General features: G+C 38.4%; 1 protein-coding gene across 1 annotated transcript; it reads left to right on the forward strand.

Moving 5' to 3' along the window:
- The first annotated feature begins 267 nt into the window (after positions 1 to 267).
- On the forward strand, positions 268 to 12,030 carry cahz (carbonic anhydrase). The gene is made up of 7 exons (XM_036556046.1): positions 268 to 422; positions 943 to 1,140; positions 3,159 to 3,277; positions 5,282 to 5,374; positions 5,456 to 5,518; positions 5,702 to 5,857; positions 10,957 to 12,030. The coding sequence occupies exons 1-7, from the start codon at positions 389 to 391 to the stop codon at positions 11,074 to 11,076; spliced, it is 783 nt and encodes a 260-aa protein (XP_036411939.1). The 5' UTR covers positions 268 to 388; the 3' UTR covers positions 11,077 to 12,030.
- Positions 12,031 to 21,930: the final 9,900 nt, after the last annotated feature.

Consider the following 21,930-nt stretch of genomic DNA (forward strand, 5'->3'; position numbering starts at 1 on the left):
GCTGGAGCAATGTCGAGACACCAGGCTGGAGCTACTCCGTCCACTAAAGCTACCGACCACCAGTCAGCGTACGTGCCCAGCAGGGCTGTTTCTGCAGCGTCTGTCATCGAGCATCCTCGTGGTCAGTGCACAGCCGCGGCTTAGGCAAAGGGGGTGGTGATAGAAGCCGCCCCGCGCAGGAGGGGGCAGTGCACTGATGCCCAACCTGCCCTCGGCTCGCGTTGCCAAACCCACTGATGTGAGATATCGCAGTCACAGCCCCTGCACGCGCCTATATAAAGGCTGGCACTTGTTAGGAAAGCGCTGGCAGTGGACTGTGGACTGGTCATCAGCATCCAGGCTGTGGTGAAGGCTCTGAAAGAGAAAACAAGAACTACGCAAAGCAGCTATGGCTCACGCTTGGGGTTACGCAGAACATGATGGTGAGACTGTCCTGCTGCAGCTCATTCAGACCAGATTAGTCTTAAAGCAGCTGGATTTCTGCGTGTGTTTATTAAAAGACTGTTTACAGTGCAGTTATTTTTCATCTCTGACTGCAGGTTTTCAGGATACTTAGCTACTGCATAGAGCTTTGTGATCATGTTTGCAGAACTTAGGCGGACAGCAGCACCTGAAAATGTACTTTTTTGAAGTTTTAAGCGTAGAATAACTGCATTGTCCTCAGCACTGAGAACAAATATGAAAATTCCTAAATGAATACTCAGTTTCAATGCATCTCTCAAGCACAATAACACTGTTACTGAATGTGCAAGTTCAAAAAAAAGTCGAACATTTTAATTTGATTTTTTAAAGTATAAAAATAAATATGAAAATGTGTTATCCATGTGAAAATATTTCTATATTTATTTTTATATCTTAATATAAATGCTTTAAAAATATAAAAATGTTTAAAAACTTTCATTATTTACTATTAAACTATATGTATTTATTTCTTTTTTACAGGGCCTACTAAATGGGCTGAGAGCTTTCCTGTCGCCAATGGACCCAGGCAGTCTCCTATTGACATCATCCCAAGCCAAGCACAGTTCGACTCCAACCTCAAGCAAATTAAGCTGAAGTATGACCCCAGCACCTCCAAGGGCATTCTCAACAATGGCCATTCATTCCAAGTGGACTTTGCTGACGACGACGACAAGTCAAGTTAGTGCATTTATCATTTGGTTACGCTGCAGGTTTGCAGATGAGATGCATTTCAGTCCAGTAGCTTCTGCGATTGCTACAGCCGTTCTCTGCTGAGACCTGAACACTCTGACTATGTATGGTTAGTCTTAGGCGTGTTAAAGATGTGGCTAAAGTGTAAATGTGGGGGCAAACCGTAATAAATGCACATTGTGGCGGATCTTTTTGTTTCTGAATGCTGTAGTGGTTCAACTCTGCTTCATTTGTCCAAGAGTGGTCAATGTAATAAGTGCTACAGCCACAAGCACACAGGACAAGTGGGGAAAAAGGTGATGATAAAGTCTATATATCGCTGCTGTTGGGACAAAACCTCGTATCTCCATGTTTTTTCATTTTTTGGCATAATTTGAAAATGCCTGTCGCCCTTTACGTTGTGTGTAAATTTCATGATGAATGAACAAAAAAAAAAGTTTGAAAAAGACTTGGAAAAAAGTCTGGTTCCATTGACTTACATTAAAAGTAAAGAAGGTTTTTTGCTTCTCCTGTAAAGTTACCACTTTGGAGATACGAGGTTTTGTTCCGACGGCAGCGACATGCTAATCAGGCGAGGCTTAGCTAGAGTTATAAAGAAAAACATCAGGAATTGACAGAATTCAAAGTAAAGGCGGTGACTGTTAAGCCCCAACTGCACCTCCTTTATCTTTGTAAGAGAGTTTTGATAACTGCTATGCGTCATTACATAATCTCATTGAAGCAGCACATAGCGGAGGTTAAGAGATATGTGGCTTATAGAAATGTATAGATATTCCTCACACTTAAAAGTGTGTGGCTAAATAAGTTTGCATTGCACCACTGGTGTGCCCCACTATGTTCTAGTACAAGATGCAAGGACATTAGATGCCTTCAAAGTTTGATAGAGCTACTTTGTGCCTATTCTTTGTGATCAAGAATGAAATGCCACATTATTTTCTTCAAATGTAGTCGTCCTGGTGTTATGTAATCCTATTTTAGTTCTCTATTTGCCTTTAAATGTTTCATATTTGACTGCACTCTGCTATTAGGCGCTGAGGCCTTTCGCTCGGAAGATTTCCCCAGTGCTAACAGGGACTGATGTACCCTCAGCTAGCCAAACAGCTTGCTTAGCGCTTCGTAAATGTGTTTTACGGAGTGCGATTTAAATATGCTCACTTTAATTTCCTTCTATTGCTTCTGAAATGAGAACAGCAATGGAGCAAGACTTTTCCCCGTGGCTTCAGCCATCAGCCTCTCAGCTATGCTTTGTGTATCCTTCAGCCCTAATGTATTCTATTATGGGTTAGAGAATGGAGTTAGCCTGGCTGGTGTTCACCCCCAGACTGTCAATTAGAGGAGCGTGTGGAGAATCTGAACGCTGTATTTTAGGTTAAAGGATAACATCTTCAGTCTATGTGAGCTCTAATGTTAAAAAAGGGCCTAATAGCAAAGGAAAGCTAACAGGAGTGAAATGATGCTAACTAGTCCCCGCTGAATGTGTTAGCCGCCTTTGTGTTTTAGCTGAAACATTTATGTCCAGAAACAGTTACTGAAGGAATTCAAAGTCTTTCTCTGTAGGAAATGTGTCAGCAGACGTCTTTATTAGTGGAATTGAAGCATTACTTTTCTGGTGGCTGACTGGTGGTGTGTAGCTTTTGTTTACAGCGGCCATTTTATTAGCAATCCTCATACCTTTAACAGAATACCTTGCTCAAAATGCTAACATGGCTAAAAATAAACAAAAGCAAGTAGGAAGCAGTTAGCAATATGGGGATTAGATTGCGCTCAGTAGTTCCCACTGGGTAAATTAGATCATACTAAATAGTTGCCACTGGGAAATTAGACCAGGAAATGAGATCCCACCAGCTTGCATAGCCAACCTAGATCAGAATATTTATCTGCAGAATTCCTTTAATACCTCATAACTGAGTAAATGGCATGGCATAAACGTTTTATGAACAGGTTTTTGGCTACAGTGTACAGGCAGCTGCAGTGGCTATAGCTAACTGGCATTTGTGTTCTTGCAGCTCTGACTGGAGGGCCCGTGACTGGAACATACAGGCTGAAGCAGTTCCACTTCCACTGGGGCGGCGCTGATGAGAGAGGGTCCGAACACACTATTGGGGGCACCAAGTTCCCCTGTGAGGTAAACACCCAACACATTTTTATATGTGTCCTTATTTTCTGGTGGTATTCACTTTAAATACAGTATCTTAATTAAGCGATGCCACAGAAGAACCGTTTTAGATTCTTTTTCAGTCTTTGTAAATGAGATTTGGGAGTGTAAAACATCTTTGCAGTACACAATGCAAAGGTTCTCTACCAATTAAAGCCTCTATGCTAATAGTATTAGATATAAAACAATACAATGACACAATGAGGGTTCCTTGGGTCACAGTATAGCAAAACAATATGTTTCAGAGGAAAAGACTCCACAAAACTAAAGGTATGGTGCCACAGTGGTTGGTAGTCTAGGTTTCATTGCCTTTTAATTCTTGCTTTTCAGAGCTGAGCAGAGCTTAAAGCTTGCATACGCTACCATTGTGCATTGTAGGCTCAAATAATATGAACCAGGCACCAAATGGTTTGAGATATTTTATTCAGAATTTCAGCTGTGGAAACAAGAAGAAGGTCTTCAATGATAAATGAACATCAATAAATAATATACCATAATTATCTATTTATAGCCATGTCTTGTCACGACATCCAGCTCTTGATTCTATCACCACTTTGCAATAATGAGAAAATTTGGATATCATCATAATATATGATCATAATTTCATTCTCAATGCTGTACAGCTTTCTCAGTCATTTTGGAATCATCTGCAAGTGAAAGCTGCAAAGCAGTAGCAACAAATAATCATTTTATATATTTTTTGGCAGCAAAATTGGTTTTAGATTATTGAAAATATTAATTTTAGGTGTTTTTTTTTATTTTTTAAGTGGAACTTTTAAGCTCTGCAAACACAACTGAACTAAAAAGTTTCCTTTATTTTGGAGTCATGCTGAAACAAATGCGGTAACACTTTCTATGAATGTCACCTTCGTAAGCATCTATAAACGCATTTATAACATGTTATAATGTATTCATAAGGCATTATAAACATGGTTATAAATATTTATAAAAAAGAATTACACTGAACTACATTTTATAGCCATGTTTATTATACATTATGAATTGTTAATATAATACATTATAAATAGTGTTAATAACATGTTATAATGTCAGTGCCAATGAAGTCAGTCCCAGCTTGGAGAGCGTAAAGTAAAGACAAATACCAAGCTAACGGTGGTGTACATTACCTTTCCCACATTGGGTAAAACACTGATGGCAGCTCTAGTTTAAACTCTGACATTTGAAGCCTGTAATGTGCTTTAATGTGAATGTTTTAGTGTTTCAGTAAATCCTTCAGTAAATACTTCAACTTGAAGCCTCACTCTGAACACTGGAGGAGGCTTTAGTACAGTATGCTTCACTTTACTTAGAGCGGACAAATATGACTTATGAGCTCTTATAATTTGTTATGATCAGTAATTATAATGTATTATGTTAACAATGCATAATGCATAATAAATATGGCTATAACGTATAATGCATTTTTCTAAATATTTATAGCTATGTTTATAATGTCTTATGAATGCATTATAACATGTTATGAATGTGTTTATAGATGCTTACAAAGGTGACATTCATAGAAAGTGTTACCACAAATTCTTCTGAATCTTACTGTAAACCAGGGCTGCACAATATGAAATCTTCATTATTACTGTTTTCATTGTGGTTATATTGCTACATATTGTGATCATGATATAGTAAAACATTTTAAGCTCAAGGCTTTACACTACATGTTGGAACACAGCTGTGAGGATTTGATTTCCTTCATCCACAAGACCTTTAGTGAGGTCAGATGGAGCTCCATCGCAGAGAATTCAGTTTCTCTGCTCCACAGCCCATAGCGGGGGGTAGGAGGAATGGTGTTTAAACCCCTTTAGCTAACTTGGCATTGGGTCTGCTGCCATTGGATGCCTGGAACAGCAGTGGGTGCACCTTAAAGTAGCTGAATTCTCTAATAAGATCTCATCTAATGCTCGGTTGGTCACTAGATTCTGAGCTGTCTTGTTTTATTTAAATGTTTTCCTTTCTCCTCAGCTCCACCTGGTGCACTGGAACACCAAGTACGCAAACTTTGGTGAGGCCGTCAGCAAGCCTGATGGTTTGGCTGTTGTTGGGGTTTTCCTGAAGGTCAGTGATTTAAGCCAAACCTGTTTCCTAGATGCCATTCACAGGATTTTATTCAGATAAATATAATATACTTTCTCTCAGATTGGTGCTGCCAATCCAAGTCTGCAGAAGGTTCTGGATGCTTTTGATGCCATCAAATCAAAGGTGATTATCTTGCTTTTTTTCCTTTGCCCAATTCATCATGAAATTTACACACAATGTCAAGAGCAACAGACATTTTCCAATAATGATAAAACCTGAAAATGACAAAACTGGAGATTTTCTTTTTGGTTCATTTGTGAACTGTGAATTGACTGACTCTCTTTTCTCACTCTCTCTGTCTCACAGGGAAAGCAAACTACATTCTCCAACTTTGATCCTATAACCCTGTTGCCTCCCACTCTGCATTTCTGGACTTATGAAGGCTCTCTGACCACGCCCCCTCTGCATGAAAGTGTCACCTGGATCGTCCTGAGGGATCCAATCAGCGTCAGCCCTGCTCAGGTACAATTCGTTATCAGCGAAAGGCTACTGTGCTCATAAAATGCTATGCTAAAACAGCTAACAGTAAAGGTATACAGAATATATTGGTGTTCCCAAACCTAAACCTTATTTTTTCTGTTTGAAAACATCAGCTACTCTTTACATTGTGTGAATATTCCATGACGAATGGACCAACAGAACGAATGTTCATGGGTTTTAGTGGGTTTTAAGAAGAAATCTCTTCTAAAGAACTGTTGGTCAATGAGACCTAATAATACTAAATATAGATAACATTAATACAGTAAGCAGTTGGTTAATGCTTTTGTATTGAAATTGTAATTTGAGCTGCAATATTGTAATGATAGGCGAAATTATCAATAATGTCTTAAGTTTAAGGTGCAGAAATTAAACTTAATAACACAGAGTTTTCAGATGACTTAGACCAATCAGAAGCAACCAAACACCCATGTTCTGTGACATCACAACCATAATAAATTGCAATTCAGTGTGTAAGCATCTTCAGGTCTGGACTAAGTTGTAGAAAATAATCAGTTTAAATGGCAGTCACAATATTAGTAAAAAAAAAAAATGCAATTATGTATTTTCCTCAAATTGCTCAACCCTGTATGAGGCCCACAATTCAGTTTACTACATAATGTACAAGTTTCATGCTAATTGTTGAATAACACTGTTGTCGGAGCAAAACCTTGTATCTCCAAAATGCTAACTTTACAGGAGACGGAAAAACTTTTTTTACTTTTAATGTAAGTCAGTGGAACCAGACGTCTTTCCAAGTCGTTTTGGGCCGTTTCCTTTGCCCAATTCATCACAAAATTTACACACAATGTCAAGGGCAACAGACATTTTCCAATAATGATAAAACCTGAAAATGACAAAACTGGAGATACAAAGTTTTGTTCCGACAGCAGCGATACTTTATAGAAATTACTGAACAATTTAGGAATTTATATTCATGTTTAAAGTTTATGATTACATTTTTTGTGATTACTAACAACAAAAATAACAAAGTTCAAATAGTTAATCATTTCCAAACATCCTGGCAGCACAGTATTATATGTAGTTATCATCCAATAGCTGGTTTAGCTAATTGAATTAAGTATACTGGTGGTGGGATGTAAAAAATCATTGCAGGGGGGCAACAATAATCAAGCTGGAATGAAATCTCTGTTTTATAAGCAACTCTAGCTACTTTTAGCTATAATACATAGCGATTGTACAGGAAAAAACAGAATTATTGTGCAGATTAATAGTTTAAAACAAATTGCTTAGGAGCATAAAACTTAATCAATGCTTAATTTAATCACAAATATTGTATATCTAAAATGGGACATTTTCAAAAGAAGGAAAAAACTTTATTACCTCTAATAAAAGTTGCTGTAAAAAATCTGAGCTATTATTATCATTATAAACTTTTCAGCCAACATAAGCTATACTACATATTGTGCATACAGACATAATGTGGGGATTATATAACACAAAACCAAGTGTGTCAGGCAGTCGAGACCTAATATATACACCCTGATAGATATGAATATATAACCACCCGTATGCTATCTCCCTGTTACATGTTTCTGTGTAAGCTGCATAAATGAAATCACTCAAATGTTTCGCTGTCTAATGTTTCAAGATTGAATGGCGCTTCTACTGCACGTGAACTATGAACTCTTTTCTGGCATGATATTAATGATAGAAAGTTAATAAGTATACAGAATAAACTTAATTATTTAAACAAGCTAATATTTACACACGCCGGACACACAGAGTGGCCTTAGTGTACAGAGTTTACGTCAAAGCTTGAAAAAAAACGGGAGGGCCCTGTTCTCTTAGCCTCCTGTATAGCGAGATTACATTATCTAAATGCTCCCTAAAGTTAACACCAGCCTGGAAACTGTTATCGTTTGTGATGATATGGTCACACCCACCCACTTCTGAGGGTTAAGGCTCTTTTTGAAGAGGATTGAAGTTGCTTTATGCTTGTGAGGGCAATGCAGAGGAACATTCATTGAGGCTTTACATCAGAGCTAGCTATTAACTAATCTGCAGTCCTCAGGCAGGTAAATGTGTGATTGGTGCAAAGTACACAATCATTGCAATACAAATACAGACACGAATACTTTTTACCTCATGTTTATTTGTTTGTTCATGTAACCAAGGAAGTGCACACCAGTCAACATCGTTATTTCATAATGGAAATGTGCCAGGTGATGTTTTAGAATGAGGCCTCAGAGTAGTACCCAACTCTAAATAGCCCTGTCCTGTCAAAATGAGGCCATTTGAATTTTGCTTACACCTGCTGTCATGAATCGTCACCAAGCAACCTGCACCAGTTGCGTTACCTGATGTTACCTAAAGTATCAGCCAGATTCATTAACCTTTAGTCTGGCTTTACACTGAAACCCTAATCTGACTTTACTTACTTAAAACTTACATGAAATGAAATTTCATTTGGATTGCAAAATGGAAAAAGGTCCTGCAACTCATTTGAAACTCAGTCGCAATAGTTTCAAGCATCTCAGCTTCATTTTTTGTGAAAGATTGTGTGATAATGTTGAATGATATAACTACAAGCAATTGATTTCACTGGATTGCAATGCAAGGTTGGTAAATTCTCATTTTGTCAGTTACCGAAGCCAGAACAACAAACAATACAGGTTTCTCAAAGCTAACATTTACAACTGTAACAGCCGTTTAAATGGCTACTTGTCCACTGTTTATTCTCCGTTAGCCTGCTATTACTTTGATCTCTGGTGCTAAATTGTTATTTTTTTCCTCTCTTGATGCCAAATCATTTTTACACTGAGCTCAGATTTCTCTGGAAGTCAAAAGATGAAGGTGATACAGGTTTAGAACAAATACAGATTTAGATAAAAGCGCAATGGAAAACTGCAAAGGCGATAAAAATGTTATGCATTTGCAAATGTAAATAACACATTGCGAATGACTTTAGAAAGCGAAGATGATACAATGTATCAAGATTATGAGCTGCTAACTTGGCTAGCTAGTGAAGTGATGGAATGTGTTGCATGCAACTGTGATTTTATGAGTTGCTTCATGAAACCTGTTAGTTGCATGAAACCCACAACATGCAACAAGTAGCACGAAGGTCTCATGTGTAAAACCAGCCTAAACCAATTCAAAAACAAAGCAACACATTCAGTTACTCCACTATTTAGTCAAATTAACATCTTATATTTTTTTTTAAATATTGTCATTCTTGCTACATGACATCATCTGCAACATCACATTTCCGTTTGCCTTTGTAGAATTTTTCAAGCTTTTTTTTTATCTGTCTATCTATTCATCTACCTACCCATGTCCTTTTTGTCAGTTCTGTCAATGTTAAACTTTTAATGATCTCTGTTTAAGAAGGCATTGCAGTTGCCTTGCAGAAGATTCCTTTAACAGAAGCACTGCAGGCTCTATAATAATGTCCATCTTTTGGATCTCAAAGCAATCTCCACTCTGTGGACAAGTAGGGGACATCATAATAACAGCAGACTAACAAATAAGAATAAATAGTGGCACAAACAGCTGCTGGAAAAACTGTTTAGCTGGCTAATTAGCTGGTTTTTCAACGCAACCTGCGTTTTGATTGGATTTGATTTTTCATGAAACTTGTTTCACAAAGTTGAGGCACTTGTAACTGTTGCGGCTGAGTTTCAAATGAGTTGCGGGTTGATTTACCTTATGCAACTCAAGTGCAATTTAGTTTCATGTGAGTTTCAAGCAACTGAATTTGCATGACAGTTTCACCAGCCTAAAGCCAGCTTTAGAAACCTAAAATGAATATTGTCACTTTGTTACACAGTTTGAATGTATTTACGTAACTAATAGCAAATTAACTGATGAATTTATTTCAGAATATCATTATTATTCTGAATTGACAGGTTGTGATCTCATCCTGACTGCTATGGATGAAAGAGAGTCTTGTGCCATGCTAGTCTCAGTCTTGATTTTTGGAGTGATGTAGTATCTAAACATTGTCAAGGTTTCAAAATACACCATTCACTCCTTAGTCAATACAGTTCAAACAGCCTATTTTGAACCTGTGATGTCACAAAATTGAACAAATTTACATATACCTGCCTATTGAAATAACACTGCCTATTCGTGCTAAAGCTATGAGGAGTGTTTCAGCTTGGACTGCCTTTTGAAATCAGTACAGAAAATCAGAATAGACGTCATTTATATACAAACAATCTGAATTGCACAGCAACCAAAACAGTCTGTTTCATTTTAGGGAAAAAAGTGAGGCTTGAAAGCGGTTGGTTGAAAAAGGACACAGGCCCGTTAATTCTAATTCCGAGAGTTTTGCAGTAATGACTAAACTTTCTCTACGTTTTACACTGATGCAGCAAAAGGAATTCAGTAGGTGTTTGGTTTGGGACAGAGGAAGTGAGCTTGGTTCACTGTAGGTGTAGTTTTCACACCTTTGCTAGATAAAATCATCACTTTGATGTGTCACAAATAATGAAATTAATAACCTTCCTTTTACTGCAGGAAATGCTAAGGAATACTCAACGTAATCTCTACCTGCTGCATCTGTATCACACATAGGCAGCAACTGTGACACCTTTCTCTGCAAAGAGAAATAACACATGTATAATAGAAGCCAAAGGTCAGGTGCTTTAACTTCAGCTATCCACGGCTTCAGCATCTGCCCACTTCTATTATACACGTTTGGAATCAGCATTTTTTTCTGAGTATATGAAAATTATTGTTCGTCATAGTTCGCCGTATACTTCAGCCATGGCAAATGAACCTTAGGTTGAAAATGCTGGAGTATTCCTTTAGGTAGAGTCAATTTGCATGCATGTCTTTTTGAGTCATGCTGTTGCCAGTTTTTAACCATTTACCAAGCATGTTATTCCAGTCCTTTGTAACTGGCTGCACAGTAATGCAACACTCTATTCATAAAATGCACTAAAAATGGACACTGAGGTAAGTATAGGGTTCAGTTAGCCTCTACAGCTCCTCCAAACAAAAGTATTCAAATAGAAACAAATTAACTCCCTCCCTCCCTCTCTCTCCCTCCCTCCCTCCCTCTCCCTCTCTCTCCCTCCCTCCCTCTCTCTCCCTCCCTCTCTCTCTCTCTCTAGATGGCTAAATTCCGTAGTTTGTTGTTCAGCGCGGACGGGGAGAGCCCTCGCTGCATGGTGGATAACTACAGACCCCCGCAGCCCCTCAAGGGACGCAAAGTCCGTTCCTCCTTCAGATAAACTCCAGTTCCGTGCCTTACCACCCCCCCACCCTTCCCTCCTGTCCTCCAATTATGGTGGCTCCTCTTTTCTGACGACATTCAAAAGCACTCCCAGTGAAATTCTCCCAGCGGAAAAATGAAATGTAACTAAATTATAAAAGTATGATATAATTTTTTTTTTAATTTATTTAGTTTTCATCGCGTATTCTTATATTTTTGCTTTGTTTTTATTTTATTTTTGTTTTGTGTCTATTTTATTTTATGCACTTCTGCTTTGTTCATTTTGTTTTATTTTACAGCTCAATGAAATAATCTGGATAAGCAGCACTTCTCAAGTGTTGCTCTGTGTCATTTTGCCAGAATGTGCCTGTATGTAAATCCCATTAGCTTTAGAAAAAGTAAAGACAGCATCACGATCGTTGCATATAAACCGCAATGCATCATGTCTTGTTCTGATTATTGTTCGAAGAGTGCATAATGGAGGACCATCTAATACCCCCCCCCCAAACAAAACCATTCCATTATATTAATTATCCTTTGTGTGCTTTTACTGGAAAATCATTGCCCCACTTTAGCTATGCAGACCTACAGTGTGCTATGAAAAAAAAGCATATATTACATAGGATTATATAGGATGTCACATTCTACCCCGTAGAAATCATGGTTATTATGTGTGTAGCATTAACATGTTGTGTGAAATGGTGCCAGTTACATACAGAGAGGTCAGTCTATGGCCAGTAAACCCAATAAGTGCCAGTATATATCTCATTTAAGGAGCAGCACTAGCCAGAGAAATTATAAAGGGATGCTATGAAATAATGCTTGACTACAAAATCCTACACTCATGATGTCATGATATTTGGTTTTGAAATGACATATGAAGAAATATGGATAAATGACATTTAAGATAATGTTTGTCATTTAATCTGAAGACTTTTATGAACAATAAATAAATATATTTTAAGAGATTAAATGTGACTCATTTTGTTTGTCCAAAAAGATTATGCTGGGTATGGTACTGCTGGCGAAAGTTTTGAAATGTAGCATTTGCTACCCAGTCCAAATTATCCATCCCAGGCCTGCAGTTTTGGCATGTTGTCTAACGTTCTACAGTGCAGCCTTGCATCCCTCGGTTTGACAGAATTTGATAACATTCGCATGTTTTTCTTCATCAATGATCTCATCATGCATTACATAAGTATAAAACCATTGGGGATCCCTGTGGTGTCAACCAATCCTCACTGCTAGCCTAGCTACTGATCTATAGGCTAATACAAGCAAGCTAATATTAGGCCCAGTCCCATTTCTTATTTTTACCCCTACCCCTTGTTTTCGAGTGTCACTTTGCCACTTGCAACTGAGTTACAAGGGGTAGAGGTTGAAATCCTCCCTATGAAATGGGACCCTCAAATAAAAAGAACATCACTTCATTAACAGCTACCAGCGCTGCTCTGTAGGCGACCCTGCCAGTCTGCAGTGACAGCAGAGGAGGGTAAAGTTCAGCTCCTCACTGCTGGGCTTTAGTTACATTTACAATTATTTATTATCACCCACCCCTAATTCTTCAGTGATATCGAGCTGAAGTCAGATATTCACCAGCTTCTTGTTTGAATTTTCCTGTTCCACCTTAAATGCAGCAGCAATTACATTCTGGCGCTTCAGGCGTCAGAACTGCTGGACTATTTACGGTGGAATGGATTATTTTGCTAACTAGCTACAGAGACAGTAGCATACTATTAAAATACCATTATTTTTTATGCTTGTTATGAAGAAAAGAATCATAACACATTCAAATGACATTAAACTGAGATTATACAATGGTTATTGTATGTTTTTAACTGAGAAAATTCTTTGGTCGCTTGTGTAGTCATCTTTCTCATATCACTCTGTTTGGAGCCTCTGAAAAACCTCTGTTTTGAGGGTCATGTAGCCCTAACACTTCACCCTACCCCTCAAAAAATAAATCGGGACACCCTACCCCTAGGTGTGAACATGCAGGGCTAAGGGTCAGGTAGCAGGGGTGATGGGTGAAATGGGATTGGGCCTTAGTGTACCTTTTACCTTGGAGTGCAGAATGTTGTTACAGCAGACAGTAGAGTTATTAGGGTGGAAGATGTGGGATGATATGTCTTTTAGTCGGTTTTCAACATCATTTTTGCATAGGTTTTCTGTAGTGTTCCTATATTTAAAGCAAATCTGTGAATAGTTCACAGATAATAATTCCGAATGCAATATTTGAAGCCATATCATGAGTTCGAAATGGCCTGACTAAAAATTCCATAAAAATTTGTAGGAATTTCTGACCTTATATTTTCCCAAAAGGTACTAATCATATTTCCTGCAGACTTTTTCCAGAACAAGAACAATTATGTCTAATTAACATATAAAACATAGATGTTCTCTGACTCTTTAATGGTTTATTTATTTTTGAATTTTTATTATTATTATTATTATTATTATAACTTTTTTAATGAGGTAGAAACAAAGATAGATAAAACTGTAAACAGAAAAAAAATGAATTTACAAATTAACATTTATAATGCTTCAGAAAGTCTGTGTTCTTTTTGAAAAAGAGATCAATTCTTGTACCTAAAACCTTAATTCTGCAAAGGTTATTTAAAAAAAAGTGCATGAAAGATTACATTTTAAAGATCTTAAAGGCGTCTATTAGCATATATATATATATATATATATATATAATATATATACAGCGGGTGAAATAAGTATTGAACACGTCGTAAATATATTTCTAAATGTGCTATTGACATGAAATTCTCACCAGATAACAACCCATCCAATCCACACATGCAAAGAAATCAAACCATAGATGTCATAAATTATGTGTAATAATGAGAAATGATTTAGGGAAAAAGTATTGAACACATGAAGAAAGAGAGGTGCAAAAAGCCATGGAAAGTCATAACACCAGCTGAAATCTATCAGTAATTACAAAGCAATCCTGACACTTAGTGCAAATTAATATCAGCTGGTTCAACTGATGGCCTATAAAAAGGTGTCTCATTACCAAGGTGCCACACAAGAAACATCTCATGATGGGTAAAACCAGTGAGCTCTCACAAGACTATCCCAACATTATTGTTGCAAAACATACTGATGGCATTGGTTACAGAAGACAACCAGGTGCTCCCCGCAGGATTTCAGACAGAGGAGTGAAAATAATTATCAGAAGAGTTGTCCAAGAGCCAAGGACCACTTGTGGAGAGCAAAAGAAAGACCTGGAATCAGCAGGTACAATTGTTTCAAAGAAAACAATAAGTAATGCATTCAAACACCATGGCCTGTATGCACGCTCACCATGCAGGACTCCATTGCTGAAGAAAAAGCAGGTTGAAGCGCGTTTAAAGTTTGCTCAACAACATTTAGACAAGCCTGTGAAATACTGGGAGAATATGGTCTGGGCAGATGAGACCAAAACTCTTTGGATGCCATAATACACAACATGTTTGGAGGTCAAAAGGCACTGCATCTCACCCCAGAAACACCATACCAACAGTGAAGTTTGGAGGTGGGAACATCATGGTGTGGGGCTGTTTTTCAGCATACAGCACTGGCACACTTCATATAATTGAAGGAAGATGAATGGACAAATGAACCGAGACATTCTTGATAAAAATCTGCTGCCATCTACCAGGATGATGAAGATGAAACGAGGGTGGGCATTTCAGCAAGACAATGATCCCAAACACACAGCCAAGGAAACTCTCAATTGGTTTCAGAGAAAGAAAATGAAGCTGCTAGAATGGCCCAGCCAATCGCCTGACCTGAATCCAATTGAAAATCTATGGAAGGAACTAAAGCTCAGAGTTCATAGAAGGAGCCCGTGGAATCTTGAGGAATCTTGAAGAGTATTTGTGTGGAAGAATGGGCCAAAATCACACCTGAGCAATGCATGCGACTGGTTTCTCCATACAGGAGGCGTCTTGAAGCTGTGATCACCAACAAAGGCTTCTGTATGAAGTATTAAATAAATTTCAGTAAGTGTGTTCAATACTTTTTCCCTGTGTCATTTCTCATTATTACACATAACTTAATTTATGGATATCTATGGTTTGATTTCTTTGCATGTGTGGATTGGATGGGTTGTTACTGACACCTGGTGAGAATTTCATTTCAACAGCACCTTTAGAAACATATTTACTTAGAAAATTGGTGACGTGTTCAATACTTATTTCACCCGCTGTATATATACACCGATCAGGCATAACATTATGACCACCTCCTTGTTTCTACGCTCATTGTCCATTTTATAAGCTCCACTTACTATATAGGTGCACTTTGTAGTTCTACAGTTACAGACTGTAGTCCATCTGTTTCTCTGCATACTTTGTTAGCCCCCTTTTACCCTGTTCTTCCGTGGTCAGGACCCCCATGGACCCTCACAGAGCAGGTACTATTTGGGTGGTGGATCATTCTCAGCACTGCAGTAACACTGACGTGGTGGTGGTGTGTTAGTGTGTGTTGTGCAGGTACAAGTGGATCAGACTGCTGCTGGAGTTTTTAAACACTGTGTCCACCCACTGTCCACTCTATTAGACACTCCTACTTTGTCAGTCCACCTTGTAGATGTAAAGTCAGAGATGATAGCTCATCTGCTGCTGCACAGTTTGTGCCGGTCATCCTCTAGTCCTTCATCAGTGGTCGCAGGACGCTGCCCACAGGATGCTGTTGGCTGGATATTTTTGGTTGGTGGACTATTCTCAGTCCAGCAGTGACACTGAGTGAATTATGACTGTTTTTGGTATATTAAACCACTAAAATGCTATAAGTGGCCTGTGTTGAGAAGAAAAATAAAATACAAAAAAGCAGAATATAAGCCTTTTACACTTTTACAACGTGATAATTTGCATAATTTAAATATGTACATCATTTTTAACATAAAATACATCAAATCAACACATTTTATGTGTCAGTTTACTCACTTTTGGCAACAATTATGTTCATATAGTATATTTTATTTATGTGGAAATAACGTACACACTGTGCATTCAATGCATCATATTTTTCCGTGTAAGAATGCAGCTCTAAATATCGTCAGATGCTTCCAATCTTCTTTCTAATTGTTGAGTTTCTGCTATTAATGACCCGACAGGTTTCCAGTCTGTGGTTTCTCTGTGTGCAAACACTGAGTAACAGATACAGACTGCAGAGACTAAACACAGCAGCCTCCCAGACATTCAGGTATTAATTACATTCAAGACTGTCTGGCATTTCGTCATATGACCCTGCAATGGGACACGTAATATACACTTTGACATGTGTCTTCTGGTATTCCCACCTTATTTCCCCAAATTTGAACTCATTTTAACCATTCATTAGAGATCTCTCACTCATTCAGAGAACAGTCTCCCAAGTCACATCACAATTATCACTTATTAGCCTACACATGTGTTCCTTTAATGACTGGATGAGGAAATATATCCCTGAGGAGTCTGTGTTTCAAAACAACTTTGAGTTGAAAATGAGAATTCTAATTGATTCTTGGTTAAAGTGACCTAGAAGAACACAAAGAACCTTTCAACGGGTGGTCCTGAGGTGCTTATCGTGGAAAATAATTCATTTTCCTGTACTCTTCTGTGATAACAAAGACTAAAAAAATATATATTTCTCACTCATAGCTCATTGAGAAATTCTGTGGAAAGTATCTACAAACAAAGATCGGAATTGTCCAGGCTGTGCTTATCTTTGTGGTTCTTTATGGATGTGAAAGCTGGACAATAAAAAGCTGGACAGGTAAAACATTGATGCACTTGAAATTTGGTGTTATTAAGGCTTTTGAAGGTACATTGGATGGCAAAGCCATGCTGGTGACCAGCAGTATGACTATCTGATGACCAGTATGACCAGCTAAACCAGCACCAGGCCAACAAAAACCAACTTAGAGCAGCATGGTTGTTGGTTTGGCTCGTGCTGTTTTTTTTTCCTTTTATTTTCCTACAGGGAACACTGGAAATGCCATACATATACTAATGGAAATTAGCATGATGCTAGTGGTGGAAATCTGATAAGAATATAAAATAAAGCAAATTCAAATGTTTCTGCCTTAACATGGATATATGGAGTCCTTTAGTGTGGTTTTATGTGAAACAGTTCCCCGTAAAGAAAGTTATCTAATCTGATTTCTTTGCAGTGGTCCTGACGTCTATAATGCAAACGCAGCGGTTTTATTTACTATCCAAAACCACCAGCGAACCTATGTGTCATCTTTTTTTATGATTTGTTATGAGAATATGAGTTTTTATATGTAATCTTATGTTAAAATGGTGGTAAACCTTAATTTTTTGCCCAACAACGTCCTGCATGTACCCCTCTACCATGAGAGAACATTTTTTAAATTCCAACAAATTCCACTTTGACTACTAATTTAATTTCCTTGAAAGCAATATAGTAAGTAATATGAGTAATATGATTTGCTTCTTTCCCCTGAATGTTTTCTTCGATGCACAAGCAAGCTTTGCTCAATTCGATTATATTATATGGCCACAAGTTTGTTGACCATGACACCTATGTGAGCTTGTTGGACGTCCCAGTCTCCACTCTTCTGAGAAAGGTTTCCACAAGATTTTGAAGTGTGTCTGTGGGAATTTGTGGCTTTTCAGAATCACAATTGACATTCTAATTCACCCCAGAGTGTTCAGTGAGGTTGAGGTCAGATGACTGGAGTTTCTCCACACCAAATTCATCAATCCATGTTTATACGGACCTCACTTTGTTTCCTCCCCAAACTGTTCCCACAAAGTTGGAACTATACTTGAGTAAAATGTCTCTGTCTGCTGTAGCATTAACATCACCCCTCACTGGAACTAAGGGGCCCAAACCCTGATAAACAGCCACAGACCATTATCCCTCCTCCACCAAACTTTGCTATTGACACAGTGCATTCCGGTAGGTAGTGTTCCTGGCAAGCCCAGATTCAGACTGCCAGATAGTGAAGCGTGATTCTTCATGACAGTGAACACATTTCCACTGCTCCAGAGTCCAATGGCACCATGCTTTATACCGCTCCAGCCGACACTTGGCATTGCACATAGTGGTCTTAGGCCTGTGTGCAGCAGCTGGGCCATGGAAACTCGTTTCTTGAAGCTCCTAACACACAGTTCTTGTGCTGATGTTGCTTCCAGAAACAGTTTGGAAATCTAGTGATTGATACAACAGAGGATAGATGCTCCACGGTTCAGTACTTGGTGTCTCCACTCTATGAGTTTGTGTGGTCTACTGCTTCTTGGCTAAGAATTCATTTCACAATAACAGCACTTACAGCCGACCAGGGCAGATCTAGCAATGTAGAAACTTGACAGACTGACTTGCGGTAAAGCTGGCATCCTATGACAGTGCCACATTTAAAGCTACTGAGCCCTGAAGTGTGACCCATTCTCATATTAATGTTTGTCTATGTAAATTGCATGGCTATGTGCTTGATTTTATACACCCGTTTGCAATGAGTTTGGCTAAAAACACCTGAACTTTATAACTAGGAGGGTTGTCCACATAGTAATTACATTTAAATTTAACTGCAAGATGACAGCAAGAACTCTTGACAGTCAATGTCAGCTTTGTTTGTCCTGATTGTGAGGAGATACTCAAAGCCTTTAGCCACTCAAAGCGAGTCAAAGACGCTTTATTTGGGGGTTGGCATGCTAACGGGGATGAGCAAATTTCTGGAAGCCACTCTGCTTCTCATTGCCACTTTTGAGGCACGGCTGGTGTTTCCAGGCTTACGTAAGCTGTGTCTGTGTATATGTGTGCTGATTCTTTCCCCCCAAGGCTCACTGTCTCAGTGAACTCGGTGGACAGATTTGGGCCTTGTCCCTGGTGGTGTGAAACACACAGTGCTGGACTTTGTATGCCTGAGAAAAACTCCCTGTGTGCTTCGCTGGCGACAGTGCACCTGCTGAACAGCCCAGAGATAGAGATATCAGTCTGCAGTCTCTGAGCCATATGGAGATATCAGGCTGTGTACACACACTGAGCCACGTGGCTGTAGATACTGAAAAGAACCTGCCTTTCCCAAAAAGACCGTAATTACATTCTGCTTTCAGCACGGTCTCGTGCAATCAGTCTAAATGTTTGTCTGACTGGTGCTGCATGGTCATTTCGGGGCAGCGGGGGAGGGGTGAGATCTGACAGGGAAGAGAGGGGGCAGGAAAAAGGATGAATAGAACTGGAGACAGATGAGAGCTGAAGAGGGCACATCAGACAAAGAGCTGGGAAAGGGAGAGGTGGAGAGAGAATGGATTTGGGAAAAAAGAAAGAATGAGAGAAGAGGAAAGGAAGGAACAGAAGAAGAAGGAGTTTCAGGAGGGAAAACAGATGAGACGGCTAATTGTAAATGGGGTGGAGGGAATCAAATGCAAATGAGTAAAATCTTTTTTTTCTATTCTCCAATAACTTCCAGTGTCACAACATACTTAACAATAGGGTTGTCAACTCTCAAGGATTGGCCTTAGGGCTCAAGAAACTGGCTGAGGCCTCTTGGAATTATTTTAAAGGGCCATAAACCAAATTTTCCTCCATTTTTCGAAATGAAATTTCAAAATTTAATTTTGTATGTAAACACTGTTAGAAATGTAAAAGGGATGCAGATATGGAAACCAAAGCTGGAAAAAAACACCTTTTTGTAAACCAATGCTTTTACATTTCTCCATCTATTCAGCCTACAGCAGTTGCAGTTTAGCCCCACCCATTCTCACTTAAGTCATAAGGTATAATTGAAAGGACAAAAACTTGCAAAGTCAACATGCTGCCAACAAATTTTGGCCGACTGTTGCAAATGAATCAAGGTCTTTATTCAGTCCAGGTACACTTTATGGCCAAAAGTATGTGGACACCTGAACCTTTTGATGTTGGATGAGAAGGTCTGGCTCACATCCAATGTTCCAGTTTATCCCAAAGGTGTTCAGTGGTGTTTAGGCCACTGGAGTTCCTCCACATGAAACTCGTCAATCCCCGCCTTTATGGACCTTGCTTTGTGCTGACGGAGTAAAGTGGAAATTTCTAACATAATAATCAAACATGATGATTAAAGAGAACATCATTAATAAAAGGTACATACATCGGACATTGGAAAGTATACATATGACAACAAAGCTCCTGAGACTTTGTCTGTGTTTTGGAAAATACCAGAACTTTTCTAAGCAGCAGAGGCCTTCAAGTGAACCCGTTGAACCTTAAGCCACAAGGAGGCTAGCGTATGAATAGGTGTTTGATAAACACCAAGGGAAGTGCTGGGTACCAAAGATGCAGCTTGCCCTTTTTATTATTAGATTAGATATGAAAAATACAACTAGATCTTTCTAATGAGTCAAATACAGGTGATAAATCTTTGGTTTAATGATGCACAAAACAGTTAATGACACATCAAGAGAAAGAGAGGGGATTACCTCATCTCTGAAAAGTGCATAAAAAACTTGGAACTCTACATTGTATTCACATTTGGGTCCAGAGCCTAATGCCAAGGCTGAATGCACTTCGCCTGTAATAAAAACTGAAGCATCTGGACATCAACCGGACATTGCAAACGACGATGCAACATAAAGAATTCTGGGTAACACTTTCTATGAATGTCACCTTTGTAAGCATCTATAAACACATTCATAACATGTTATAATGCATTCATAAGACATTATAAACATAGCTATAAATATTTATAAAAATGCATTGTACGTTATAGCCATGTTTATTATGCATTATGAATTGTTAACATAATACATTATAAGTACTGATCATAAGAAGTTATAAGAGCTCATAAGTCGTATTTGTCCTCTCTACGTAAAGTGAAGCGTACTGTACTAAAGCCTCCTCCAGTGTTAAGAGTGAGGCTTCAACTTAAAGTATTTACTGAAGGATTTACTGAAACACTAAAACATACACAGTAAAGCACATTACAGGCTTCAAATGTCAGAGTTTAAACTAGGGCTGCCATCAGTGTTTTACCCAATGTGGGAAAGGTAATGTTCACCACCGTTAGCTTGGTATTTGTCTTTACTTTATGCTCTCCAAGCTGGGACTGACTTCTTTGGCACTGACAGTATAACATGTTATTAACACTATTTATAATGCATTATATTAACAATTCATAATGTATAATAAACACAGCTATAAAATGTAATTCAGTGTAATTCATTTTTATAAATATCTAGAACCATGTTTATAATGCCTTATGAATATATTATAACATGTTATAAACGTGTTTATAGATGCTTACAAAGGTGACATGCATGAAAAGTGTTACCGAATTCTGTTAGAAAACCGATAACTGCTAATCCAGAACAGCTCTTTGGATATGTAAACCTGTGTTGTAGAGTGAGTGAGAGAGAGAGAGAGAGAGAGAGAGAGAGAGAGAGAGAGAGAGAGAGAGAGAAACATGGAACTTGTTCAAACTTTAATTATCCCAATAGATTTCTTTAACTGGGGCTTGGGGAGGGAGTTAGACTGATGGGAAATGATGGAGTAGTTCATTGGAATAAAAGCCCTTCACTCACACAAAGACCCCATTCACTGAAACGGATCAGTTACGTTTGAGAGCACTTTAATGGCTAAAGGGGTTGCCAGAGGATTTGGTTTGAAAAACTGTCCAGCATATGCATTTGTTATAGAAGCTGAAGTTTTATTTGATGTCAATTTAATGTGCAGAACTGTTAGATTGCTTGTAGTTTGTATGTTTGTAGTTGGCAATTCTGGTATTGCGACTCTTCAGCAACATTGCAAGCAGATTTTTGAAAATGTCATTCATGTTCCTCAAACAGAAGAAAGGCTTTCACCAGTAATCCTTATTTGGGGATGATGCCAACCACAAAATGAAACATGATCTCATCAACAAACGAGACATCACAAAACAGTGCCTTCAATACTCATA

This window comes from Colossoma macropomum, unplaced genomic scaffold, assembly GCF_904425465.1.
Source record: "Colossoma macropomum unplaced genomic scaffold, Colossoma_macropomum, whole genome shotgun sequence".
In the NCBI taxonomy this organism is placed as follows: domain Eukaryota; kingdom Metazoa; phylum Chordata; class Actinopteri; order Characiformes; family Serrasalmidae; genus Colossoma; species Colossoma macropomum.